The sequence below is a fragment of the Charadrius vociferus genome, unplaced genomic scaffold, assembly GCF_000708025.1.
Source record: "Charadrius vociferus isolate BGI_N301 unplaced genomic scaffold, ASM70802v2 scaffold341, whole genome shotgun sequence".
NCBI classification, from domain to species: Eukaryota; Metazoa; Chordata; class Aves; order Charadriiformes; family Charadriidae; genus Charadrius; species Charadrius vociferus.
Genome location: NW_009646847.1, coordinates 1,266,411 through 1,294,087, shown reverse-complemented (window position 1 = coordinate 1,294,087; position 27,677 = coordinate 1,266,411). Strand labels below are relative to the sequence as shown.

Genomic DNA, 27,677 nt, shown 5'->3' with positions numbered 1-27,677 from the left:
GGCGGCCGTTAAAAGGCGGCGGGAAGGCCCGGGGAGCACGAGCGCCCCCTGCTGATCGGTTCCAGCCATAGAGCAGGAGCGGCCCCTGCCCGCCTGGCCGGGCCGCGCTCGGCTCTCGAGCGCCCCCTGCTGGCCGAGCGCCGCATTCCGCCCGCGCCCCCAAAAAAAGGCCGTTCTCAGCCCCAATTCAAAACGCAGCGCCGGACCAGGTACTGTGCGGAAAACTAACTCTATCCCATCCAAAACCGGCACACGCAGAAACAAGATTTTAAAAGTTGCGGTACGGGAAACAAGGAAAAAAAAAAAAAAAAAGAAAATGGGGACAGAAAATCAGACAAACAGACACAAAATTTTAAAAGTGATTGCGTACACAGAAGACAGGAAAACAATAAAAAAACAGGGACAGCAAACATAATAAACGTTGACACAGAAAGAAAACGTAATAAGCAATGGCATTAAGACAGACAAGAAAAAAAAATAAGGGCAGTGTAAAACAGACACACATGAAAATATAATTTAAGAAGTGACAGGGTACATGACAGAGAGGAATAAATTAAAAAATATAAATAGGGAGCTCGATAAAAGTAGACATAGAATGAAAATCACTCTGAGGGTGGAGAGACACCGGCAGAGGTTGCCCCGAGAAGCTGTGGCTGCCCCATCCCTGGAGGTGTTCAAGGCCAGGCTGGACGGGGCTGGGAGCAACCTGGGCTGGGGGGAGGTGGGCCTGCCCAGGGCAGGGGGGTTGGGACGAGATGATCTTTAAGGTCCCTTCCAACCTAAATCATTCTATGAAAATTGAAAAAGTAACCGGGTTCAGCACAGACAGGAAAAAAATTAAAAATAAAAGACAGTGAATTAGCAAAAGTAGACATAATGGAGTGAAAACTTGAAAAGCAATTAGGTAAAGGACAAGCAGGAAGAAAATTTAGAAATGGGAACAAAAAACTGGATAAAAGTTGACATAGAAAGAAAATTGAAAGAGCAAAGGTATTAAGGAAAGAAGAAAAAAAAAATCAAAAATACGGGTAAGGTGATAGAGAGACAGGAAGAAAATTATAAAAGCAGAGGAATTAAGAAAAGACAAGAAAAGGTTAAAAAGTAGGGAGAAAAATATGGAGAGACATAGGAAGAAAATTTTAAAAGCAATGGGGTACAGGACAGAACAGAAACATAAGAGAGACAGTGAATTGGTTAAAGTAGACATGGAAAGAAAATTTAAAAAAACACGTGGTACCAAGATAGACAGGTGGAAAACATACATTGGGAGAGCAAAGTGGATAAAATTTGACATAGAAAATTTAAAATGTGACAGCTTTAAGGAAAAACAAGAATAAATTAAAAAAGTAAGAATGGGAAAACACAGGGACATAAATGAAAGTAAATTTAAAAAGCAGCAGAGTACACAACACAGGAAAAAAATTAAAAATACAGATAGAGAGCTTGGTAAAAGTAGACATAGAAAATGAGGAAGCAACAGGGTACAGGACATACAGGAGAGAATTAGAAAGTAAAGACAGTGAATTGTATAAAAGTAGCCATAGAAACAAAATTTGAAATTGACAGAGTATAGTATAGACAGGAGAAAAATAAAGGAGGAAAACAGGAAACTAAATAAATGGAGACATAGGAAGAAAATTAAAGCAACTGGGTACAGGACACAGAGGGAAGAATTAAAAAATAGGGAGATGGAGTCAGATAGAGGGAGATATAGAAAACAATTTTAAAAGCAATGTGCTACAGGAAACACAGGAAATAATTAAAAATAGGAACAGAGATGAGAATAGAATGAAACATTGAAAGAAAATTTTAAAAGCAACAAGGTATACGGAAGAAAGGGAGAGTAACAAGTTTTGGGGAGCCGGACAGGTAGGTGGGCCAGCAGAGAGGTAGACAGAAGCAGGGACAGCAGGGAGGCAGACAGAGATGGACTGGAACGCAAGAGAACGTACGACTCACCACAGCTCCTGGCACCACCAGGGAATGTGCTCCAACACTTTCCTCCACCACAAAGCTTCCCAGCGGCTCACACGTGCAGCTGCCGGAGGCACCAAGCTGCCGGCACCGTGTGCTGGTGGTGCTTTCTGTCGGGGATGGCTCGGAGGGCTCCTTCATCACCACAGGGACTGGACATCCCTTGCTGGAGGCACCTGCCTGTGGGACCCCCTTGGATTCACTCCTCAGCCAGCTCCCTCCAGCAGGCGTACCCAGGCAGCCCCCGTCACAGCTAGAGCCCCTTCGCACAGCAGGGCCGGCCCCGTCCTCAGCCTCACTGGCCACACCTGGGGCTGCCCCAGCCCCAGCCCCAGCTGGAGCCCATTGGGAACAGGGGCCATCGCCAAAGCCCCACAGCACATCACCCCCTCCCCTGCTCTTGTCCACAGCCAGGAGGTCTGCACCCAGGGGCTGCAAACACATCCAGGGGCACAGCGGGGACAGGAAAAGTTTATTCATTAATGCACATAAGAAATTCCAGCAGCAAGTTGGCTACAACGCTCAGTGCCCAAATGCAGCAGGACGGAGGGAGAAAAGGGAAGACACAAGCAGGAGGAAGGACAGAGGGACGTAGACAAGAGGTGTGCGACAGGGAGTCGGAAAAAGGGACGCTGCAAACAAGACAGGGATGGGGAGCAGGACAACAGTGCAGAGAGCTTGCACGAAGAAACAGAGATGGAGAAATAAATAAGCGAGACAGGGAGCAGGAGAGAGAGGCAGAAGGAACCAGCAGGACAAGATAGAGACAAGACAAGGAACAGGGAAAAATTCTAAAGTGATAGGGGGACAGAAACATAGGCAAGAAATAAAAAATAGAAACAGGGAGCCAGATAGAGGTAGACGTAGAAAGAAAACTCCAAAAAGCCACAGGGTACAAGTAATATAGGCAAGAACTAACAAATAGGGACAGGGAGATAGAAAGAGGGAGATATGGAAAGAAAGTGTAAGAAGTGACAGGGTACAGGACAGAGAGGGAAGAATTAAGAATTATAGACAGGGGGATGGATAGAAGGGGACGTAGACAAAATTTTGAATGACAGGATACAAGAATCATACACAAGAATTAAAAAACAGGTACACAGAGATGCATAGAGGGAGACATAGGAAGAAAACTTGAAAAATGAAGTGTACAAGAAACACCAGCAAGAAATTAAAATTGGGTCAGGGGCACAGAGAGAGGGAAAGGTAGCAAGAAAACTTAAAAAGCAACTGGGTTCAAGAAACGTACGCAAGAATTAAAGAGATAGGAATGGAGAGGTAGAAAGTTAATTTCAAAAATGACGGGGTACAAGAAACAGGCCAGAATTTAAAGACAGGGAGCCTGATGGAGGGAAACTGTGGTGGGTTGACCTCGGCTGGCCACTGGCCACCCACCAAGCTGCTCTGTCACTCCCTCTCCTCAACAAGATAGGGGAAGAAAATACAACATGAAAGCTTTTAAGTTGAGTCAAGGGCAAAGAGATCACTTGCCAATTACTGTCACAGGCAAAACAGACTCAACTTGGTGAAATTAATTTATCAAATCAGAGCAGGAGATTGAGAAATAAGAAGAAATCTAAAAAAACACCTTCCCCCTGCCCCTCTCTTTTTTTCTTGGGCTCATCACTCCTGACTTCTCTACATCCTACCCCTGAGCAACACAGGGGGACAGGTAGCAGGGGTTATGGTCAGTTCATCACACCTTGCCTCTGCCACTTCTTCCTCCTCATGCTCTGCTCCGGTGTGGGCTCCTTTCCACAGGGCCACAGGTGCTGCCAGAAGCCTGCTCCAGCACAGGCTCTCCACGGGGTCACAGCTTCCTTCAGGCACATCCACCTGCTCCGGCATGGGGTCCTCCATGGGCTGTAGGTGTGGGTCCGTTCCAACATGGACCTCCATGGGCTGCAAGGGGACAACCTACATCACCATAGTCTTCACCACAGGCTGCACGGGAATCTCTGCTCTGGTGCCTGGAGCACCCTCTCCCCCTGCTTCTTCACTGACTTTGGTGTCTGCAGTGCTGCTCCACACTGACATTTTCTCTATCACAGCCTCTGCGCAGCATTTTCTAATCCCGTCTTAAATGTCCATCACAGAGGCGCTACCAGCGTTGCTGATGGGCTCAGCTTTGACCAGCAGTAGTTCCATCTCAGAGCTCTAACTGGCTGTGCCCAACATAGGGGGCAACTTCTCACAGAACCTGCCCCTGCCTCTCCCCCTCCCCACCCCAGCTAACAAAACCTTGCCACAGAAACCGAATATAACAGCCATCAGCTACAGGGCAGAGAAGAGTGATTGAAAAATAGAGAAATGGAGCCACAGAGAGAGAAGCATGAGGCAGGGAGAATAGTGATGGACTATAAGCTGGAGAGGAAGAAGCAACAGGGAACCAGACTGAGAGACAGAGAAAAACAAAAAATATTGATGGACCACAGGGCAGAGAGGGAGGAATTAAAGAGGATGGTGAGGTGGACAGAGATAAACTGAGAAATACCAAAAAGCCTTGATGAGCTGAAGGGGAGAGACAGTGGAATTAAAGAATAGGGACAGGGAGCCAGACAGAGAGAGAACAATAAAGATGAAAATGGGCTATGGGACAGAGAGGGAAGAAATTAAAATATAGGGACAGGGAGCTGGAACGAGAAAATCTAAGAAAGAAAAAGACAATCTAGAATATAGGGGAGAGAGAGAGGAATTAAAAAAAATAGGGTTATGGAGCCAAAGAGAGGTGTGGGGGATAATTGTGAAGGGCTAAAGGGCAGATGGGGAGAAATTAAAAATATTGGGATAGGAAGACAGACAGATAGAGAAAGACAAAAATAGTGATGGACTGCAGGACAGAGACAGAGGATTAAAAAAGGGACAGGGAACAGGACAGAAGTGCAGAGAAAAAGAAAACAGAGAGGCAGAATAACAGAGAAAGAGGGGACTTGAAGAACGAGAGAGGGAGAGGTGCACGGAAGCGAAAAAATGACAGCAGCAACAGAAAGAGGGGGGAGCAGGGAGGAACTGGGACACAGAAGAGTGATAACATAGCCCCAGGGGTCCAGGACTCACCACAGCTCCCGCTCTCAGAGTTGCTGGGAGAATTTGACAGTTCAGACGCGTCTTTGTCTCTCTCTTCCTATCCCTTCCTCCTCTGTAGCTCCTGTTGCTTGATTGTCATCCACCTAAGAGCACAGATTGGTATCTTACAACTTTTACAATATGAGGCTTCCCAGATATGTAGCCTCACACACTACATGGCTGTACCATGCTTTTGGTTACATACGCAGACCCTGCTGTGCACACTGGTCATCACGTCTGCTGAGGACTACACTAAGAGGGATCCTTCCTCACCCTAAAAGGCAGGCTGTGCTGCCAGCTGGATCCTCTTTATTTTATTCTTCAGCTGCTTTACCTTTCTCTGGCCTCTCTAGCTTCAGCCACAGCAGCTCCTGTCTGCAGCCAAAAAGTGTCCAGCTGTCCCTTTTTACCCATGCTGCTAGGAGAATGAAGCCAAAGGCAACGGATGCAAACCTGAGCCAGAAGCAGTCAACATCATCCCTGGAGAGGAACCAGAGTCCTCAGTGCTGCCTCTGGGAGAAGGAAAGAACAAGCAACTGTTATCCACAGTGATGACCGTACCCTTCCTCAGGTGGGAACCCCTCCTTCTGCAGGAGCTGCTGGAGACACTGCTCCTTCCCTGAGCTTTTTTTGCTCCATAAATGTAGGTGCCAAACCATATTCAAGGGCCAGCTTGCTGCTGTGATGACAGGGTTTGGGGCAAGCTGCGGCTATGGGACAGGCTTCAGGGTAGGTGCTAGAGCTGTGGGCAGCTGCACAGGGTGAGCCGGGCTGGAGGAGTTTTAGTGAGTTGGGGAGGCACCCAGCACCTTTTCCAGGGGGTGGGAAGGCCTCCAGGTACCCAGAAGGGTGGGGGAAGCCACCTCCTGCCCCTCTTCCTGCTTCCTCTCCACCAGCTCTGAGAAAATCCCTGGGAGCTGCCCTGATTCCAACTGACCGTCAGCCTGTTTCACCAGTGGGCTGAAAACATTGTCTGCATTCTCAGGCAGGCATGCTCCAGCAGCCCCATCCGCTGGGGCTGCAGCCCTTTTATAGAGAGGGGCCATCACCATCAGCCTCACTGCCTGCCCACCCCAGAGTTCCTCCAGCCCCAGCCCACAGCTGCAGCGACAGCCCTGACACCCACGGTGTAGCTTGCTCCCCTGGACTCTCTGACAGCCACTCACCAAGTACAAAGGACTGCAAAAACAGCCATGAGTGCAAAGGAGACAGCAAGTGTTTATTCGTTAAAGCATGTGAGTCCCGGGAGTGAGTCTGCTATGGGGCTTGGTGCCTGTACACTCATCCTTCCCCTGGGACAACTCGGCAGTCGTTACTGGAGCGGCAGATACAGAAAATGAAAATACAGCAATGGAGAGCAGGACAGAGGAACAGAAAGAAAAAAATAAAATGAGGGAGAAGGACTTAGGATCAGAGAAAGAAAGGTATCGGGAGAAGGACAATAAGATGGATAAGTCAATAAAAAAGGGATGAGGACCCCTGCAGGGAAATGGCAGAAGAAAAACAGGGTGAGGGAACAGGAGGGACAGAGAGAAAAAATGATGAGCAAGGAGCAGAACAGATGGATCGAGAGAGAAGTTGAATGAGAGGAATAAGAGAGGAAAAAGCAGAAAAAGACAGGGAACAAGCCAGAGGGATCGAGGGGAGGCGGGGAGGGCCGGGGGGAGGGGGTTGTGGGGAGAGAGAGAGATGAGGACAAAGAGAGGGAGGAAGAAAAACCAGCGCTGGGCTGCAGGGTGAGAAAAAAAGTCCAGGGAGCAGGACAGAGGGGAATAATGGGACAGTGAGCTGGGCAGAGGGATACAGCAAGAAACGATGGGGCAGGCAGTGGTATGGAGATGGAGTGGCAGGCTGTCTCTTGGCTGCAGTGCGAGGCAGCTGCTGGCTGCATGGCCTTCAATTTCTTCTTCTTTACCTTTCCCTGGCCTCTCCAGCTTTAGTCGCGGCAGCTCCTGTCCATAGCCAGTAAGTGCTCCATCTGTCCCTTTTCACCCCCATGCCGCGAGGAGAGCAAGGCCAAGCAGAGACAACCCATGCCAGCCTGAGGTGGGTGCAGTCAACGGCATCCCCAGGAGAGGAACGGACAACCACATCCTCAGCACAGCTTCTGGGAGAGGGAAGGAAGCAGCAGTGACCATTAGTGTAAATTGCCCCTGGCCGAAGCCTCTCCTTCCGCAAGAGTTTCTGGAGAAGCCGCTCCTTCCCCACACCGCTGTTAATGGCACCCGCATTAAGGGAGAATCAAGCACATTCAAGGGCCAGCCTCCTTACCGGGAGGCAGCAATGATGGCAGCGGCATCACCCCACAGCACTGCATTAATGTTACCAGTGGACAGCAGCATGGGGCACGGTGGTGCCCACCTGCAGTACCGGGTTCATTTGCCAGATGGCATCAGTGAGCATGGGCGAGTGCCACCACACACATGCATGGTGCCATCGCCTGACTCCCACAGTGTGGCACCTCCTGCCCTGGGCCCTTTGCCCGGTGCAAAGGGAGTGCAAACACGGCCATGAGGGCAAAGGAGACAGCGTCTGCTTATTCAGTCATGCCTGTAACAAGTCCCAGGAGCAAGTCTGTGCTGGGTCTCAGGGCCCCTGACGCTCCCCCTGCCCCTGGGACACCCTGGCCATCAGTCCCACAGACACGCTCATCAGTTCGGTGGGTAATGGAGGGTTGGTTGGCTAGCTGCTGGGCACAAGCCACCAAAAATGAGGAGCAGGGTGCAAGACACTAGAAAAGAAAAGTGGCAGCTGGTTGGACAGGGGGGTGTAGTGAGAAAGCATGAAGCAGGAAACGGGACAGCAAGGGAAGGGCAGGGAGCTTGACAGAGGTGGAAAAGAAGCAGCAAGGAGAGAGGAAGAGAAGCAGCAGAAAGAGGGAGAGGCAGCAGAACACAGGCCGACAAAGGAGAGGGAGCAGGATGGAGATGCAGGAAAACCTGGGACGGGCAGCATGGCAGAAAGGGAGGAAAGAAGAACAAGGTCAGGAAGCCAAACCAAGAGAGATGGAGGAAGACAAACAAATAGCGTGGGGCTACAGGACAGAGAATGTGGAATTAAAACACAGAGAGAGGGAGCTGGACAGAGAGGGAGACCAAGGAAAAAATCCAGACAGGCTGTTGGGGGCAGAGGGAGGAATTAAAAACTGGGGACAGGGAGCCAGACAGAAAGAGATGGAAATTACAGGCAATAGTGATGGGTGCAGGAAGAAGAGGGAGGAATTAATAAATAGCGACAGGGAGCTGGACAGAGAGGGACAGAGAAAGGCAAAAAATAGCAGCGGGGTGCAGGGCAGAGAGGAAAAATTAACAAGTCAGGGCAGTGAGACAGACAGAGAGAGATGAAGAAAAGAAAAAAGTGACAGGCTATGCAGCAGAGAGGGAGGAATTAAAAAACATGGATGGGAAGCAAGAAAGAGTGACATAGAAAAAGTGGGGGATTAAAAGTGAGGGATGGGGAGCTGGGAAAAGAAAGGCGGAGAAAAAAAACAGAATCACAATGTGCTGCAGGACCAAAAAAGAAGAAATTGAACAACAGGGAGACAGAGAGAGACAGAGAAAGAAAAAATACTGATGGGCTACAGGACAGAGAGGGAGGAATGAAAAAATAGGGAGCCAGAGCCAGGCAGAGAGAGATGGAGAAAGAAAAAATAGCCAGGGACAACAGGGCAGAGAGAGGGAGGAAGGAAAAAACAGGGATTCAGAGCCAAACAGAGAGAGAGAGACTGAAAGACGATGATAGTGACAGGCTACAGGCAGGAGAGGGAGGAATTAAAAGACAGGGGCAAGTACCCAGACGCAGCATGGCACACACAGGAAGTATAGCAACAGCTAGAAGGCAGAGAGAGAGGAATTAAAACATAGGGACAGGGAGCTGGGGCTGGGGGGAGGTGTGGAAAACCAAGAAAGATGGGCTACAGGAAAGAGAAGGAGGAATTAAAATATTGGGATCCAGAGCCAGAGAGATGGAAAAAGAAGAAATTGAAAAATAGGGAGTGGGAGCTGGCCAGAGAGGGATGGAGAAAGGAAAAACCACAATGGGCTCCCAGACAGAAAGGGAGGAATTTCAAAAAGCAAGGGACCAGAAGCCCTACAGAGAGAGATGGAGAAAGGGAAGATAGCAACAGGCAGCAGGGCAGTGAGGGACAAATGAAAAAGTAGAGACAGCATAGTGGACAGAGAACAATGGAGAAAGAAAAGGAAAAAAAAAATGTGACAGGCTACAGGGCAGAGAGGGAGCAATTAAAGACTTGGGACAGGGAATAGGACAGAGAATGGAAAAATAGTGATGGGCCACAGGGAAGAGAGGGAAGAATTACAGAATGGGGACAGGGAGCCGGACAGAGAGAGATGAGGAAAGACAAATAATAGCATTGTGCTACAGGGCTGAGAGGGAAAAACTGAAAAATAGGGACCAAGAGCCAGAAAAAAAAGGGACAGAGAAAGAACAAATCACAACAGGCCACAGGACAGAGAGGGAGGAATTAAAAAAACAGGGCTGGGAGCAATCTACAGAGAGACGTCGGGGAACAAAAATTTAAAAGAGCAATGCATACAGTGCAGAGAGGGAAAAATTAAAAGAAGTAAAGACAGGGAGACAGACAGAGAGAAAGAAAAAACAGCGATGGGCTACAAGACAGATAGGGATGAATTAAGAAGTCCTGGCAGGGAGACAGAGAAAGAAAAGATACCAATGGGCTCTAGGGCAGAGAGGGAGGAATGAAAAAACAGGGGCAGGGAGCCAGACAGAGAGAGAGTGAGAAATAAGAGGGAGAAAGTAACAGGCCACAGGGTACAGAGGGAGGAAGTGCAAAAGAGGGACTGGGAGCAGGACGGAGAAAGGCAGAAAAAGAGAACTTCAGAAGTAATGGGCTACAGGGCAGAGAGGGAGGAACTTAAAAAAAAAAAAAACCAGGATCTTGAACCAGACCAAGAGAGACAGAGAAAATAAAATTGTGATGGGTAACAGGGCAGAGAGGGAAGAATTAAAAAATAGAGACAGGGAGCCAGACAGAGAGACTGAGAAGGGGAAAAGTCCTGACAGGCTTCCAGAGAGGGAGGAACTAAAAATTAGAGACAGGGAGCTGAACAGAGTGAGACAGAGAAAGAAAAAAATCTGCAGCAGGCTGCCATACAGAGAAGAAGAGTTTAAAAATGGGGACAGCAGGACAGAGAGGGCAGGAGAAAGGAAAGAAGCAACGGGCAATGCTGCAGAGAGGGAGGAATGCAGAAAGAGGGACAGGGAGCCAGACAAACCGAGATGGGGAAAGAAAAGTACAGCAACAGGCTAGAGCGCAGAGAGGGAAGACTTAGAAAAATACAGACAGGGAACAAGACAGAGTAAGATGGAGAAAAGGAAAAAATACCAATGAGCGACAGGGAACACGACAGAGTGAGATGGAGAAAAGGAAAAAATACCTACCGATGGGTGGCAGGACAGTGAGGGAAGAATTCAAAATGAGGGACAGGGAGCAGGATAGAGATGGAGAAAGAAATAGACTCGCAACATATTACACAGCTAAGAAGGAAGACCTTGAACAACAGGGACAGGGAGCCAGACAGAGAGAGACAGAGACAGCAAAAATACCGATGGGCTACAGGCAGAGAGAGAGGAATGCAAAAACAGTGGCCAGGAGCCAGACAGAGAAGGAAGAAATAGCTACAGGCTACAGGGCAGAGAGAGGGAGGACCTAAAAGATGGGGACAGGGAGCCACTTAGAGCAAGATGGAAGAAGGAGGTACAGAGGAGAAGGGGGATAAATAAATAAATAAATAAAAATCACAGCAGTGTGGGAAAGAGAGGGGGCCAGGGGAGGCACAGGAGGGACTAAGATGCAGAAGAGGGGCGACCAGGCCCCAAAGGCCTAGGACTCACTGCAGCTCTCGCTCTTGGTGCTGCCGGTAGAATTTGACAGTTCAGACACTTCTTCTCTGCTCCCTTCCTCTTCTGTAACTCCGGTCACTTGGCTGTCCTCCACCTACGAGAATATGTGGGTGTCTTACAGCCCTTAAGAGACGAAGCTTCCTAGACACGTAGCCTCGCTCGCTTGTGCACTACACGCAGGAGTAGGACAGAAGGAAAGAGAGAGAAAATGATGAGCAGGGAACAGAAGAGATGGATTGAGAGAGAAGTTGAATGAGAGGAATAAGAAAGGAGGGAGAAATAGAAAAAGACAGGGAACAAGCCAGAGGGACTGAGGGGAAAAAAAGATTGATCAGTCATAAGAGAAAGAGAAAAAGAAAAACCAGTGCTGGGCTGCAGAGTGAGAAAAAAAGGCCAAGGTGCAGGACAGAGGGGAATAATGGGACAGTGAGCTGGGCAGGGGGATACAGCAAGAAACAATGGAGCAGGCAGTGGTATGGAGATACACAGACAAAAAGTTAGAGGAAAGATGAAGGACAGAGAGAATAAGGGAAAGGGACAGGGAGCAGGGCAGAGATGGAGAAAGAAACATTAGAGACAGAGAGGAGGAGAGCGACAGGACTAAGGCAAGGAGATAGAGAAAGAAAGAAAAAAGCAGTGGTGGGTAGCAGGCCAGAGGGACAAGGAAAGACAGGAGGAAGGACAGACCAATATAGAAAACAGGTGAGGGACAGGGAGCCAGAAAGTGGGATGCTGCGAAAGACAGGGAGCAGGATGCTGGGATAGAGTGCCAGTGAGAGCAACAGAGAGAATGACAGAGAGGTGGAGCTCAGGACCACGCTGGAGGCATAGGGCAGTGCCGGAGAGCTGTGGGGAAGGGGTCTCTGGGATAGAGTAGGAGCTGAACTGGGGCCAGTCACAGCTGAGCTACAGTGTACTACCTTCCCCTTTTCATGGCTCCAGGCTACCCTCCACCCCAGTAACCCCACACAGCCCCAGCACACCTTCCCCTGTCCCAGCATGTTGGCCTCCCCACCATTTGCTTCACATTTCCCAGGATGTTCCCAGTCGCAGGGACCCCATCAGCCCTCAGCATGGACTCCCAATCCCGACTCACCCACTCTGCGGTTGCGGTCACAGTCCTGGTCCCAGCAGGCAACATTTGGCAGTTGCTCCATCATCCCAAATAGACTCCAGCACAGCCACACTGAGCTGGATGTAGAGGGGCATTGCTATAAGCCCCACTGGCTGCACCTGGGGCTTTCTGTCCCCAGCCCCGCAGTGAGGAACAGGAACCATCACCATCATCGCCATCAGGGACAGCTGGGGATACCAGGGCATCAGAGTGTGCCCTGGCTCCTCAGAGCAACTTGCTAAAAAAGAAGGGAGAAGCCCTGGGGTGCACAAAAAGGAAAAGGGATGAGTTTTAAGGGGAAAAGAACAAACTGAGAGCTATGGGGCACAACGAAAAGAAGAAAAACACCAGAGGATAACAGGGCAAATTGATGACTCTGGTAGGCACAGCCAGTCAGAAGCAGAAGGTGCCGTGGCACACACAATCCCTGTCTCCCAGTACCCTCCGCACAGGCCCCAGCCCTCTGCCCCAAACACACTGGGGACATCTCAGGGTGGTGTAGGCAAAGTCAGCAGCAGCCTGGGGACCTCATGCAGCCCTGGGGGGGCAGGCCTGGCTGCCCCTAGGATAATGGGAAATGTGACCAACAGCCCCAACTGTCCATAAATCCCCAGCAGCCCTGTGAACAGTGCTGGAGCTCTCTGTGACCCCCCAGTGACCCAAAAATGGCCTATGAGACCTTGGGGCCAGCTCCCACTCCCTCAGAAGCAATAGGTAGCCTCCCTCCCTTGGGTACTGTCCTCAGGCCCTTCTCACTGAACATAAAGGGACTGCAGCACCCACAGCCACGAGCGTAAAGAATACAGCAATTATTTATTAATTAATACACCTAATACCTGGGAGTGAGTCTGCCACGGGGCTCAGTGCCAGTATGCTCACCCTTCTCCTGTGACCCCTTCAGAGTCATTACTGGAGTAGTGTTCTGGTGGGAAAGGGTCAGCTCCTACTGCAGCAAGTCAGTGAGCAGCTGTGAGCCTCTCCCCTTGCTTTTTCTTTTGGTGACAGGATCCAGCTCTGGTATTTGAGAGGAAGACCCCTGACCTCATCCCATTGGTTCCTCTGTCCTACCCCTTGACTAGGACTCTGCAAGAAACTTGCACAGCTCTCAGGCTGCCCGCTACCTCGGCAGTCTGACTCAGTGCGTCGTGCCTGCATCTTATCAAACCAAGACCTCAGATCAGAGTGCAAAGCTGAATGCTGGGTGATTGGAGGGTTACTGTAGTGATCCTAACCAGAAGACTATTGTACGATCAAGGAGCTAGTGATCCACATTAACAGTTAACCTGAGAAGGTGCTGGCCTGAGCTGTGCTATGCTGCACGTACAACTTCACCTTCCAACCTGCGTTGTGCTGTGCATATCCCTTGTTAACAAAATAAACTTAGCTGGCTAACTGTAACAAAGGAGCCTGCAGGCAGCTCCCACTTGGCACTGGTGATTGTAGCATCTGCACATCTTTATTGTAAAGAGAAGGAGCAGGTTCCCATGTGAACATCCTTTTGTTTGGCAAAAGACATAATGACTAGAATTATTTTCTTCTAAGGAAATTCTGCAAGACCTCTAAAGACCAAGACGTTGGTAGAACCTCCTTACAGAGGGGATCTGCACGATACACCATGCCTTGATTGAAGGCGACTCTGGTTCTGCACAAATTCCCAGCATCTGAAGGACACAGAACTATTCATACTAACCTCTTTTTCCTTCTGGCATTAAGTTCAATAAATGGAATTTTAATCAATACCTTGTGGAGTGTGAGTGCCCAAGGTTTATTATCTCAGGATTTAGACCTGTCTATTTAACAATAAGCTGTAAACCCTGAACTCTAGCTGAAAACCTGGAAATCTCAGAATCCAGATGGTTGCTGGGGCTTTATAACTTATGGCTGAGGTTAGATCTTAAAACCTATGCCCTGAGTAGTAAATGTGTAAACTGTAAATCCTGACTGATAAATACCGAGTCCCACAAAATTAACAAGTAAACCACAACATCTGAGTGAGAAACCCTCAACAAGAAATTCTAAACAAAAAACTGCACAAGAAAACCTCCAAACCTTCAGTTTTACCCAAGAAAAAATAAAGCACACGCAAGCAGAACAGTAAAGAGAAGCCAAGGAATTTCTACTCACAGCTTAAAAAACCACTTCCCCTTCATTTGTGAGTGCAACAGAACTGTAAGACAAGTCACAAACACTTTATAGTTGCTCTTTACAAGCTTGGTTTTAGTCACCGTTCAAATGTGACCATATGCCAGAAGCGATACATAGGATTGTACTAAACCGCACTTCCACTGAACCTACCTGCCACACTGTGAGCACTCATTCATGTGCAGTACCAACAAACGTTTGTGTTATCCAGGCTATCCAGAAGATGGCAAACAGAGTGTCCAGAAGGAGGGTAAAACACTACAGACAGGGAAATATTTATGATGGAAACTAGACATGTTTTTAGCCTATTAACCTCATTAGGAGCAAGTCCAAGTTACCTAACCATTTAGGCACCTGGCTGTCTTCAGCCTTTGGCAGATGGTACTCCTCAGGGAAACTGCAGCCCAGACAGACACCTCAATGTTAGAAGTGTTTGTTTGTCTTACTTGGCACGAAAAAACACGTAACATAGAACAAGCAGCTCTCTCACCTATCCGCCTTCTCATTCACACAGGCAAGAGAAGAAAAGCTAAGACCTCTCAGGCAACCATCCACTGCCATGCCCAAGAGCACTGCCTACTCAGCACACTGCCACCAGAAACACTCCTCTCATTCACCCGAAAGCAAAGAAGCCAGCCTGCACTCCAGCCCCATGTCTCCCACACCACACCTACGCTTCTTCACTTTGTGCTGCCCTAGCCCTTCTCCCACAGAAACATCAGGCACACAACACCCATGGCACCTGAACTTTTTGGTCTCCTCCAGACCATTCAGAAAGCAGCCTCTAAAACTCCAAGCACTAGAGAGACTAAGCTAATGGGAAACAGACTGTAGCCAGGACACTGAGAGAAGCAAGGTTTCGCTTCACATCCATAGGCTAACACACGCAAGCAGCTCAAGCCAAACAGACCCTGCTAGAAAGCCCTGTGACTCAACAGTGTGCCCGAAGGCTAAGTCAAGTGCAAGCTGCTGCTGCAGAGCAGTGGCAGAGGAGCAGAATGAGGCTGATGCAAGGAAGATACCTGTTTACATAAAGGCAGATCCAACAGGCAATCGCGCTCTGTGCCCATATCCCATTCATGAGTCAAGCTGCACCATGCGACAGCCCCATCTGGGCACAGGTGAGCATTGGCAACAACAGCCCATACAGAGGACAGACAGTAACAATAAGTCCAAACTACCCTACTACAGGCAGCTGCCCTAACACCCAAGTAGCTGGAGACTCTGATCTCTGTCTTCTTGACTCCTTCCCCACAAGCCTCTTCACCATCAACCCATAGCATCTTCGCTCACTGGTGCTCCCCCAGTGCACACCCACATCCCTGTGCCCCAGCAACAAAAATCTCTGGAGAGGTGTTGCACTTGGTCTGAATGAGGCAGATCAACAGCACCTTCCCTTCGTTACTGATCAACTCCACTGAGCACCCACCAGACCTTGGCACCTCAAAGGCCTGACAAAACACAAAGGATCTTCAGCTTGACAGAAGAACAGGAATCCAGCAAGGGGACGGAGAGACAGACAGAGGAATAGAAAGAGAGATGAGGGGGTCTTTGGGGACTGTTTGGGGGTCAGGAGGAGCTTTGAGGAAGGGTTTGGGAGAGTTTGGGGGCTGCTGGCAGCTTTGGGGGAGAATCTGGGGTCTGGGGCTGCCCTTAGGGATATCTGGGGTCCGTAAGGCCACTGCAGATCCATTGCAAGTAGCAGGGGAAATGACAGTAGAGAGCGAGGCCTGTGCTAGTCATCATCAGCATCCAGCCCTGCTGATGGCTGCAGTCTCTGTTGTGCAGTAACTTTATCAGCCACTTCTGAGGGAGGCATAGTAAAGTCCACCACCCCCGTGGCTCCTGCAACGCTGACAGCCACACACAGCAGCCGAGATACTGGCACTCAGGTGCACACAGCACCCCAACCAGGGCAGTTCCCCCCCCAACTCTAAGCCCCTCTTTCCTCACTCCACGCTGCAAGGGCATTTCAGATGCCCTCTCAAACTGTCCCTCCAAACCCCATAAACACTCAACCCTGCCCCAACAGGGAGCACTCGACACTGAGCCCCAAAAGCCCTGATAAGTGCAAAATTACCTGCTCCTCTTCTTCATAAGCAGTGTGGCTGGAGTAAAGCACCAGGCGCTCTGGATGACCTTGAGGCCTGGGGCAAGTTTCTCATGCCTGTGGTAGCTAAGGGCCCTGGATGTGACAGTAGTGACTCCAGAATTGCAGAACATTTGAGGTGGGAAGGGACCTCTTGTAGGTTCATCTGGTCCAACCCCTCCCTGCTCAAAAAGGACCACCTATAGCCAGCTATCCACGACCATGTTCAGATGACTTCTGAATATCGCCAAGATGGGAGACTCCAAAACCTCTCTGGGCAACCTGTGCCAGTGCTCCATCACCTACACAGTGAAGTGTTTCCTGATGTTTAGAGGGAACATCCTGTGCTTCAGGTTGTGCCCATTGCCTCTTGTCCCATCACTGGGCACCACCGAAAACAGCCTGTCTCCGTCTTCTTCATGGCCTCTCTTCAGGAATTTAGATACATCCATAAGATATCGCCTCCTCCCATCCCCCTGAGCCACCTTCTTGCCAGGCTCAACAGTCCTAGCTCTCTCAGGCTTTTCTCATCTGAGAGATGCTCCAGTCCCTTCATCACCTCGGTGACCCTCCACTGGACTCTCTCCAGTATGTTCGTGCCTCTGTTGCACTGGGGAGCCCAAAAGACTTCTTGTGTTACAGACAACAGCTCAGACACGCTTCCCACCCAAAAACTCTGAATTCCCTGACACAGGGAAGAAGCTCCAGCTAACCTGAGTAAGCAAATGGCCCCCAAAGAACTGACAAATGCACCAGAGATGACAACACAACCTCAGAGTCCCTGGAAAAGTCACCAAGACAAAAAAAAATATGGCTCCACAGGCGCAAAAATAGCTCTGTGAACACTTAGAAAAATCTCCAGAAGCAACAGGTGTGGCCCTAAAGAACACCCCCAGGGAAACACTGCGTCACAGGACCCACCTCCCACCGTCGAGAGTGCTAGGAACATCCATCTCCTACAGCAGCTTGCAGTAGGGGCACTGAGGAGCTATAGCAAGACATTCTTCAATTAGCCCTAACAGCATTATCTGGTATTGATCAAACATGTATTGTCCATCCTCAGATGTGCAGTGATCTTCATTAACAACAACTTACAGTTCTGAAAAGAGAGGACAATGGTATGAATCATGCTGCAGGAGCAAGTGTGTGCCTTCTCTGTGTCACAGAGTTAGAACGCTCGATTGGAGTGGCATTAACAAGCTATTTCCACAGTGATTCTGCTCAAAGTTTCTTCATCTCTTTTGCTTTTTGCACTCCATGCCAACATGGCATTCAAGTACCAAACTTTGCCATTCCAGGGAAAGCACTAAGAAATGTATGAATAAATGAAGTTCCTGCTTAAGCCTTTTACAACAGAACTGTTTGCAGTTGCCCTAGCTCTTGGAGAACTTTTATGTTGAAGTTTAAAATATCAAGAGAAGTCTAAAACCATACACAACAACTTTAAAGCAAAACAAGAAAGTCAAATGATTCTGGAAGAAAGTGAAGGAATTTAGTTTCTACTTTGTTCCATTAATACAAATTAAGAACTGAGATTCTTAAATATTTAAAGCATGAAAACAGAAGCAAACTATTATCAATGAACAAAGACATCTTTAACAATTCATCTTTTAATAGAAAGTACTTAAATTATATTTTTAAAACAATGCTGAGAACAGGACAGCTCAGCTGTAAATCTGAAATCTGACAAGTATCTTTAGGCATTTCTGATGGGTTTTTTTTGTTTTTGCGGTGTAAGAAACTCAGGAAAAAACCCTCCTCCATTATGGAAAAACAGCAGACAGGAAGATAGTTAAACTCATCAGCCAAGGATTTTTGAATTACCTATATGCTGCACAGTACACAAATACTCAACCATCTACACCCCCACTCCCACCCCACCCCCAGTCCCTCAAAAATAATGTCTCAGTGCTTTGGATTAAATGATGACCAACTGAATTGATTTTGTCGTCTTGGCAACACTAAGTCCAATGACAGATCTCTTTGTTCTTTTTCTGAATCCAGCAGCTGATAGCCAAGCATGTTTATTGCACCTTTGCAAACTTCCTGTATTTTCTTAATTTTCTGGAAGGAGAGAACATTTCTCCAGGCCTGTGAAACACTAACTGCATCTCGCGATGTGATTTTGAAGGCTTCTTTTTTTTTTCCTGGTCCCTGTCCATGTGTGATATTATAGATCCAGCTTTTGAGCGTGGGGGTCAAACTAAGATCTGCAAATTTATACATTTCTGAGATTTCTGATAATGGATCTCTTACCAGATCTTCAAAACGGATCATTAAATAGCGATCTTTAAGAAAATTAGGTGGTTTTAGGGTAGCCGTCTCATAAATCTGAACATGACTTCTACAAATCTCTTGCATTACTTTGTACTTGCTGTCTTCCACTTTAGTGCCATTGGTACTCAAAACAATTCCATTGTCACGGGCTAATGCTTTGACCGATTGTTCACGTGACTTGACGACTGCCCTGGGGTCACGGACCAAGTGAATAATTTTGAGATTCAGCGATGGATCAGTAAGAAGGGGGTAAAGGACCTTCAAGTCAAAAAATCGAACCTCCTTGATGACAACATGGCTGTAAGTTTTACAGGCTTCCTCCACCTTGCTGAATGGGTACCGTCCACAAAGAGTCTTGCATGCCATTTCACTGGTTATGTCAGTACGTTGAAAGGAGTCACAAGCAGGAGCTGAACACAGAGCCCGACTCACTGCCCACTGGAAAAGATCAGATAAGTTTCTTTTCCAAGGCATGTAAGCGTCAAACACAGACATGTCACACAGAAAGACTGACCTGACTAGGTCCCGCACTGCCATGTGCAAGACCTTGGCACTGTTCTGGTACATCGTAACCCACACGTGCCACGCAGGCTCCATCAGGTAGAAGACGCTGGGGTGCTGGCTGAAAAGTTGACCAACAAAAGAAGATCCTGAACGCCAGGAGGAGAGAATGAGGATGTGGACTTGAGATGGTTTCTCCTCAGACTGAGGCATGAAGCTACTGTACCGGGCATACATGAAGAGTAAGAATCCAGTCTGTACCATAACAAAAAGTATAACGATTGTACTAGGAATCCGAATCCTTGCCATTCTCACCGAGGAAAAGCAATAAGAAAAGCTGAAAAAGAGAAGGAAAATGCTGGTGAACCATTGCTCCTGTAGCACAATAATGATAAAACTTAACACTATACAAACTCTTGCATTAGTAAAACCTTTCTTCAAATACACATGTATGTATTTGGCACTATTTGCTTCCTTAATCAGCAGCACTGGGAGTTGATCATCTGCACGTGACAGGTATCAGGTGTCAGAAACTGAAAGTAATGTGTGACAGCAAGATCACAGCAGAAATAAGTTTCAAGTAAATGTTTGATGCTGAAGGAAACCTTGGGTTGATGCAGCTCAACTGTTGGAGAAAAAAAAACTAGAAAATATACAAAGCTCTCAACTTGAATTCTGGGAAATACTGCCAAGGGAAAAAAAATCTTTCTGAATTGCTTCACTTTATTTCCATTTCAGTCTAACGTTGCAAGGGCTTCTATCCCTTAAAAGGAGTAGACGGCAACAACAGTAACTCTGGCTACTGAAATAAAAATCTTCTTCTCTAGAATCATAGAATTGTCTAGGTTGAAAGGGACCTTTAAGATCATCAAGTCCAACCATCAACCTAACACTGCCAAAACTACCACTAAACCATGTCCCTCAGCCCCACGTCTACACATCTTTTAAACTCCCCCACGGATGGCAACTCCACCACTTCCCTGGGCAGCCTGTTCCAACGCTTGACAACCCTTTCAGTGAAGAAATTCCTCCTAATAACCAATCTAAACCTCCCCTGGAATAACTTGAGGCCTTTTCCTCTTGTCCTATTGCTTGTTACTTGGGAGAAGAGACCGACCCTCACCTCACTACAACCTCCTTTCAGGTAGTTGTAGAGAGCGATAAGGTCTCCCCTGAGCCTACTTTTCCTCAGACTGATCAACCCAAATTCCCTCAGCCGCTCCTGATAGGACTTGTTCTCTAGACCCTTCACCAGCTTCATTGCTCTTATTTGGATGCAAAAGTTCTGTTTATTCTTTACACCCACTCTAGTTTATTCCCACTCAGCTATAAATGCCTTTTTGCTGTTTTATTATGTTTAATACTTCACCATACAATCTGTTTCTGTAGCTTAGCAACAGCATTTATTTATCTCCAGAACCATGGTTATCACCGAGTTTTTAGTGGCAGCGCTGCGCTTTGAGGCAAGGCCCTTTTCTGCAGCGGTTCCACATTCTCATCAACTCTGCACAAATACCTGTGACACAAATGCAATAGCACCTTCTAGGATGAAACCCACAGCCCCCTAAGCCTCTCTTGCATAGTCCCAATGCTTATGAGATGTTCTCCCAAGCTGTTTCAGTCTGCTAGCATGGAAGAAAGCTACCCACTCGTTTTTCTTCACCTAGCTCATTAGTATTGAAACAACTCAGCACAGCATAGACCAGCACTGGAGCTGGAAGAAGTTAGGGAACAAAAAGGCATAGAAACACAAGAGAGCGGGGGAGCCCCAGACCACGACTGCCAACAGAACACAGCTTGAGTCATGCACACAGGTCTTCAAATTAATCCATATTGTACCTTTTGACCATCTACTGCGTAATCACGTCACAAAAATCTTTTACATGGATTTTTCAGGTTGAGTCATGCTAGGCCTCCCCTATGATCGGTCTCTCAAGCCTACTGGGTCGCTACTCACATTACAATAGCATTTAGCTAACTGCCAAGCTTACAAAACACAAATGAACAGTGAAAGGGATAAACCCATACAACTTCTGTGAAACAAACTGGAAAAAAACCCACACATCCTTCTCATCAAGCAGCTACAATTCTTTTGTCATTTTGAAACAGTGATTAAAGGACCCTGGTTCATCTCTCAGAAGCACAGAATGGTTGAGGTTGGCAGGCACCTCATGTAGGTTATCTGGTCCAACCTCTCCCTGCTCAAGAAGGGCCACATACAGCCCATTGGCCAGGACCATGTCCAGACGGCTTCCGAATATCTCCAAGATGGGAGACTTCACAACCTCTCTGGGCAACCTCTGCTAGTTCTCCATTACCTGCACACGAAAAAAGTGTTTCCTGATGTTCAGAGGGAACCTCCTATGCTTCAGTCTGTGCCCACTGCCACTTGTCCTGCCACTGGGCACCACTGAAAACAGCCTGGCTCCATCTTCTTTACACTCTCCTTTCAGATATTTATAAACGCTGATAAGATCTCCCAGTATCAGCCACTCCTCCCAGTTTCCTATCATCAGCAAACTTGCTGAGGGTACACTCTTCCCCATCATCCAGATCATCAGTGAAGATGTTGGAACAGGACTGGATCCTGTACTGACCTCACTAGTTACTGGCCTTCAACGAGACTTCATTCGACCGATCACCACCCTGTGGGCCTGGCCTTCAGCCAGTTTTCCATCCACCTCACTGTCCACTCATCCAGCCCATAATTCACCAGCTTCTCTATACAGCAACCTTTATTATTTTCCCTTCAAGATGCCTTTCTTTTTTTCTGAATAGCAAAATGGGATACAAAAATATGTAGGTATATTTCCATATTCCTACCTGAGAGGACAGTAACAAAATAACAAATCTAACAGAGTGGTAATAAATAACCTTACTTTTCAGGGCCAGGTTCATAAGCAAATTTAAAGTCACAAAAAGAGCATACCTTTTTACATGACCCAGATGTCAATCTATTCATTCAAATTGCTACTAATATATCCAGGCAGACAAGCATGGAAAAAGTAGCCCAGTCCCCTCCCTTTCTGCTCTGGCAGTGGTGTCTGGACAGAATACAAATATGCCACCAATATTTTGACAGTGGGATGGAGGGGCGGAGTGTCTGTGGACTGAATACACGGTGAGTTGGCTTTTGTATTTTGCTACGCAATCTGTATGAAAGCTGTACTTTAAAGGGAACTCAAGAATGACAGGTGTAGTCTGGTCTATAAAGTGATACCTTGGCACTGCGCTAAACCACAAAATGTTAACTACGGAATTATTGTACCCTTGGTGTAGCTCCAAGACCTCCTGATTGGAATCCCAACAAGTCCTGACTCTATATGGGACTAATGACTTTTTTTAGAGCATCGTATTTTGCATGCCGATTTGCTCACAGTAATTCTTCAAGACTGTATAGCAGAATGCAGTAAGGTGTGAAGATCGAGCACAAAGACAGACAATAACTTCTGTAAAAGGAATACTGAAGTGACTATCACCCCTCAGCCTGGAAGAGAAGCTCCCTGGACAGGGAAATCACAACTGGCCTGGAGAGAGCAACTGCAAAAACACTCACGACTGTTCAAAACAGGAAAACTGAGAGAATTCAATTAAATATTCACTCACAACAAAACCTTTTTGTACACTGCATCATAAAAATGTGAAACTCTGCCTCAAAATGCTGTGGTAGCAAGAGTTTACAAGAGTCCAACAAATGACTACAATGATTGAAAGTAATTAATAGAAGAGGACCCTCTCAAGGACTGTTAAATGCAGAGATGAGGCTACAGCCGGTGGCTTAGCAACTCCCTAAACTGTACATGGCACGAGGTATCTGCCTGCATCTGGGAGCTATACTAGGAGAAATCACATTTCCTGTATTATTTAGCTTTTTCCCTAGCAATCCCCTACTTGCTACTGTCAGGCACAAGAGCAGATAGATAAACCTTTGGTTTAATTCAGCATGGCCATTCTTCATAGATAAAATCTGCCTCATTCGAATACTGAACTTTTGCATATTACGTCACCAGAAGCATCTATGAGTTTCTCTCTGCTGTGACAATTATCAGTAATCCAGCACCCTGCACTGACACTTCACCAAACAGAGGTGATGAAAGAATCTAAGCAAAAGTGAAAGAGCAGTTGCATTTGCTAGTTCAAGAAGTTTTCCTGAAACATTCCGTGCCTGAAAGCCAGCCAGCCATAACTACCTCAAATCTTTTTGTCTGCAAAACATTAGCCATTTTTTTTCAGTAAAAGTGTATTCTGCAGCTCCTCAGAGTCTAACCCACTCCATAGCTTTTAGAGACCCAATGATGCTTTTTATAGAATATGTTTATACTCTAGCTACACAGAACTGCTGCTCCACTCTAATCAAGATCACTCTGCAGAAATACAAACACTAACTGTTCTTTACATCTTATTGGCCAGGTGTGGGGGAGTGAGAAACAAAAACATGTAGATTTCAAAATAAAAGCCAGGTTTTTTTAATTCACATCTGCCTTTACTGCCTTTACACAAATAAAATGTAAAATGTCTGTAGCTAGTCTTCCTCTACTCTTCAGTATGCCATAAACTGAAAGAACAAGTGCAATATCGAAGTAAAGCACTAAGTAGATACCCATTTTCAGTATTTAAGATTCATTTTCTACCTTTTGGGGAAAGTTGGGATGTTTCTAAGGTTGATATTTGGTGATTGCACACACAATTGATATTTGCACACACACAGACACCACAAAGAAATTAACAATTACACAACAAAGTGCAGCATCTGTAAGAGTACTCTCTCGGGCAGTTTCCAGTGCACGAGGCCAAATACACATCCAGTTCACTGGATTTTCTCTGTGAACAGTGCCTTTTATTTCTGCCTTTCTCACATTGAACACGTGTATCTCTATTTGCATGTAAATACGCTTTTACCATTTGCAGTTGCATTCTACAGCTAAGGTGCTTTCAGCCCGGGTTAAACTTCCACCCCCTTAATGTACAACTTTATAACCTACCAAGCCCTTTCATGATTTTTGGCAAATGTTTGCCAAGTTAGAAAGCAGATCTTGAATACACTGAGGAATCACCTTCTCATAAAGTTGCTGAATATATATATATACACACAGATATATATGTTTATAAATCTACTGAATAGACTACATGATATTATTGCCTTAATTGTGAGGGACGGGACCTTGCAATACAGCTGCTTCCTCTGATCCTCCATATTCCACTGCAGGACTCACCAGAGGGAGCTGTTAGGCAAGCTCGCTCTTTCAGCACAGAAAGGCAATATGCCAAAACTTCATGAACTGCTAGGTGAAACATTAGTCTCTGACTTACGTTGCATTGCCTCACCTCTCTTTTTGCCAGTGCCCTCCTCCTCTGCCTACAGCTCAGCAAGGTCCCCTCAGGAGAGATAAAAAGGGACTTGTTTCCACCTCCTTTCTTCCTCTTTGGCTTCACCACAGTGCTTCCTTCTGGCTGCACCTGCCTGACTACCGCAGGTCTGCTGACTGAAAACATAGGGGGAAAACATGAAGCACCAAAGGGGCCAGATGTCCTAGCATTACCGCCACTTCAGCTGCCATCTCAGTGACAAAACTCTGTAGCAAGCAACTCCTCATCGACTTGTGAAATCAGACCGACCAGAAGTGGCGAGGGAGCTACAGGCAGCAGAAAAAGACTATGAGGGACATCACATTGCAGCACAGAGCACTCCAACACCTTCCACATCTCTCAGCTGAGACGTCTGAAGTATCACAATACTTGGTGGTATCACAACACATGCTTTTGTACATAATGAATACTGCTAAGCATAAATTATTTTAATAACAGTTACAATGTTATTCCTTTCCTGTGATAGCAGCATTACTTATTTTGTGATACTATTTCTTCAGGGAGAGCTCTGGCAAACAGCACAATATTCAAAAGTCTAACTCTTAACAAATTCTTGAGGCAGAATCATCTCCTCAGAAGCCAATGCAAATGCTCAAAATATGATCTGAAAAGCATCTGCACATATGGTTCAGGTGACAGTCCTGAACCAAGTGCTGTCACTGGGCTTGTTTGCTAATGGCTACTGGTAGAAACAAGATCCTGGACTAGATGAACCCTGGGTCTGCCCCAGCATAATTATTCTTACATATCGTGCAGATGAAATTAATAATACAAGCTGGCCAATCAGAGCAATGATTTTCTTCATCACTTAAACTGGCTCTGATAGAATGCTGAGCTGCAGGGCCACTAGCATCTGCCACTGCTTGCCAAGAGGCTAGATATATTACAGAAAGCTATCCAGTTTTACCAGGCAGGGTAAAAATACAGTGAGCGGTAGTACTGATCCCAGCTTGCTTTTTAAACAAAGCACTTTTCAGACCCAGAATGGTAGAAAAGAACAGATGAGGAATGAAATACATTTTGCAGTGGATGATCATTTAGCTTTTGCTTTCGGGGACTTTTATTTATTTGTCATGTAAGACAAGTAATGTTGGAATCAAGTAATCAGATCTTTGCAGGTCAGCACTGAAAGAAGCACAATTCCACAGTGAACTTCCCTTCAGTATAGAATTCAACCTAAAGAGATCTAGTAAATTAACAAAAATTAACTTTAATACTAAAAAGACAGAAAGAGTGCCTCACATTAGAGCTGTAAAGAAACATGGGCTCTCTCTCAGCTTGGGACAAAAGGCTGGGATGAAAGACTCCCTCAGAACAAACAGGTCTGGGTCTGTTGCAGGAAGACTGAAAAATCTGGCTGGAATAAAGCAAAACAACTGAGAGAAGAATTACAAGTACCCGCTCCCCTAAAATGATTTCTATGCAACTGAATCTTAGCTGTCTTTGTCAAAGTCTTCCCCGGCCATTTTGTGTCTGAGAAAATTTCCAGCACGCTTTCATTTAAAACAGTTTATGGAGCACTTTTAAAGCCAAAGTCTTTATAGGTTACGTAAAAATTACTTCAACTACCAAAAAAATGCAAAAATACACAATCAATTAATTTCCCAGATTGATCTCTTCCACTGAAAAATTAGTAACTAATGCTATACCATGTGCTCAACCTTTTGCTAGCCAAAAATTACTTTGTCCTGTATGCTTGTCATACAGTAAATGCTGACTTTCAGAGCAATCACATGAACTGAATATAAGTATCACTTATGTACTTACAATTCAACCAAAACACCTCAGTACTGACTGTGAAAACAATGACAACAGTAAATATCATGCATTTTATAGAATTAATAGGAAAGTGTTTGTGCAAGGCAAGATAAACAGAATAAAAGTTCACCTGGAGAAGTTGACTCACTACGTACTTCACCTATAAGACATCACACCAGCACAACCACCACCGGAACAGCTTCCATAAACTAACATTCAAAACAATTTGCTGCTCAAAAAAAAGGAAACACAAGAACATGACGCAGCTGGTCCAAGAAAAATGCACAATATTACTAGTAATTCTTGCTTTAAATCACCCAGCTGACAAAACGTCACTTTCCAGTGTTCTCCCACAGCTAGGAACAACACATCTTCACAAGGCAAAAGCTTACCATATTGCCAACAATATGCAGATTGGTCTTTGAACTGGGAAAGAAAAAGTTAGTTTGGAGGGTGCCTTCTATAACGACTGGTACTTCAAAAAGAATTAAGTCTTTCCAATAGCTGATCGTTGCTAAATAGTTGAAAGAATTAAGAAGCTTGCTTTTTTTTTTTTAATACAACAGTAAAACTGCAACAGAAATAATAAAAAAGTACAGTAAGTATAATCAGGCAATTTGAATTCTGACATTATATTAAGATTTCAGCTGATAGTGTTAATTTAGCTTTTAAAAATGTACTTCCTTTTACAATCTACTGGAAAATGAGATTGGAAGAGTGACTTACAGGTCATCATCAGCCTTAAATACCTTATAATACAATGAAACATACCATAGATTTCATTATATGACCATAAAAATTATTTTTGAAAAACATATAAGGTAATGGGCGCTTTTTTCTTTTCTTTATATTGTTCGGAGTCAGCTAAAGTTGTCCAGCCTGATCAAATGGCAGTGTCGACAGCCCTACACCACCTCTTTCTCCGTGCAGTGCAGCCGGAGATCGCAAAGTGTTTTCAGCTACTACAATCACTGGTGTTCACGAAATGAGGTCTGCGCGGACGCGGTTTCTTGTTGGGAATTTTGACTATTTTTAAGGGTGGCAAAGGGACGCTCGCAGTGACTGGATGCCATTGGCTTCTTTGGGACTTCGCCCGCCCCGGTCCAACGCTGTCCCCCAACTCGGGCCCAGCGGGACGGGGTGCCAGCGCTCTGGGAGCCCCACTGGAGCGACCGCTGCCCGTAAGAAATAAGGACGGATTCTTGGGTCCGGTATGTCACTTTCACCTGGAAACAGAGGCTGGACACAGCAGAAAAACGGGAAGGATTCCCCGGGATGACATGTTTTTCCACAGCACCTGATTTCACCATCTAAAAAAACAAAACCACCTTAACCCGTTTAACCCGCATCAGCCATGTTCTCTAGGGGAGGAGGGGTGCGGGGGGGGTGGGAAAAAAAGGCCGTTTTTCAACAGTTTTACCTCAGTCAACAACTCGGTCACCTCAAGCACAGCCCGGCGCGGGGCCGCGTCTCCCGCCTCAGCGCGTTCTCGCTACTCCACCAGAG

At 46.5% G+C, this 27,677-nt stretch overlaps 2 protein-coding genes across 3 annotated transcripts in view; both read right to left on the bottom strand.

Annotated features, from left to right (window-relative positions):
* LOC104294475 (neural-cadherin-like) overlaps nt 1–2,418 on the bottom strand; it is a 77,105-nt gene extending 74,687 nt beyond the window's left edge. Inside the window, exon 1 of the mRNA XM_009894087.1 lies at nt 1,953–2,418. Coding sequence (XP_009892389.1) covers nt 1,953–2,418 — 466 coding nt within the window. The remainder of the gene's footprint in view (nt 1–1,952) is intronic.
* A 15,430-nt stretch (nt 2,419–17,848) lies between these two features.
* Nucleotides 17,849–27,520, bottom strand: LOC104294441 (carbohydrate sulfotransferase 5-like). Of its 2 annotated transcripts, XM_009894054.1 has the most exons (3): nt 27,492–27,520; nt 19,429–19,461; nt 18,156–19,263 (listed from the first exon to the last, which is right to left on the bottom strand). In XM_009894054.1, the coding sequence occupies exons 1-3, from the start codon at nt 27,518–27,520 to the stop codon at nt 18,174–18,176; spliced, it is 1,152 nt and encodes a 383-aa protein (XP_009892356.1). In that variant the 3' UTR covers nt 18,156–18,173. The 2 variants fall into 2 exon arrangements, with proteins under 2 accessions (XP_009892355.1, XP_009892356.1); XM_009894053.1 differs by lacking the exons at nt 19,429–19,461; nt 27,492–27,520 and having other exon boundaries at nt 17,849–19,380.
* Between the last annotated feature and the right edge of the window lie 157 nt (nt 27,521–27,677).

Excerpts from the sequence above, each read along its gene's own strand:
- LOC104294441 (XM_009894053.1), bottom strand. The coding sequence starts at position 19,355 with ATGGCAAGGATTCGGATTCCTAGTACAATCGTTATACTTTTTGTTATG.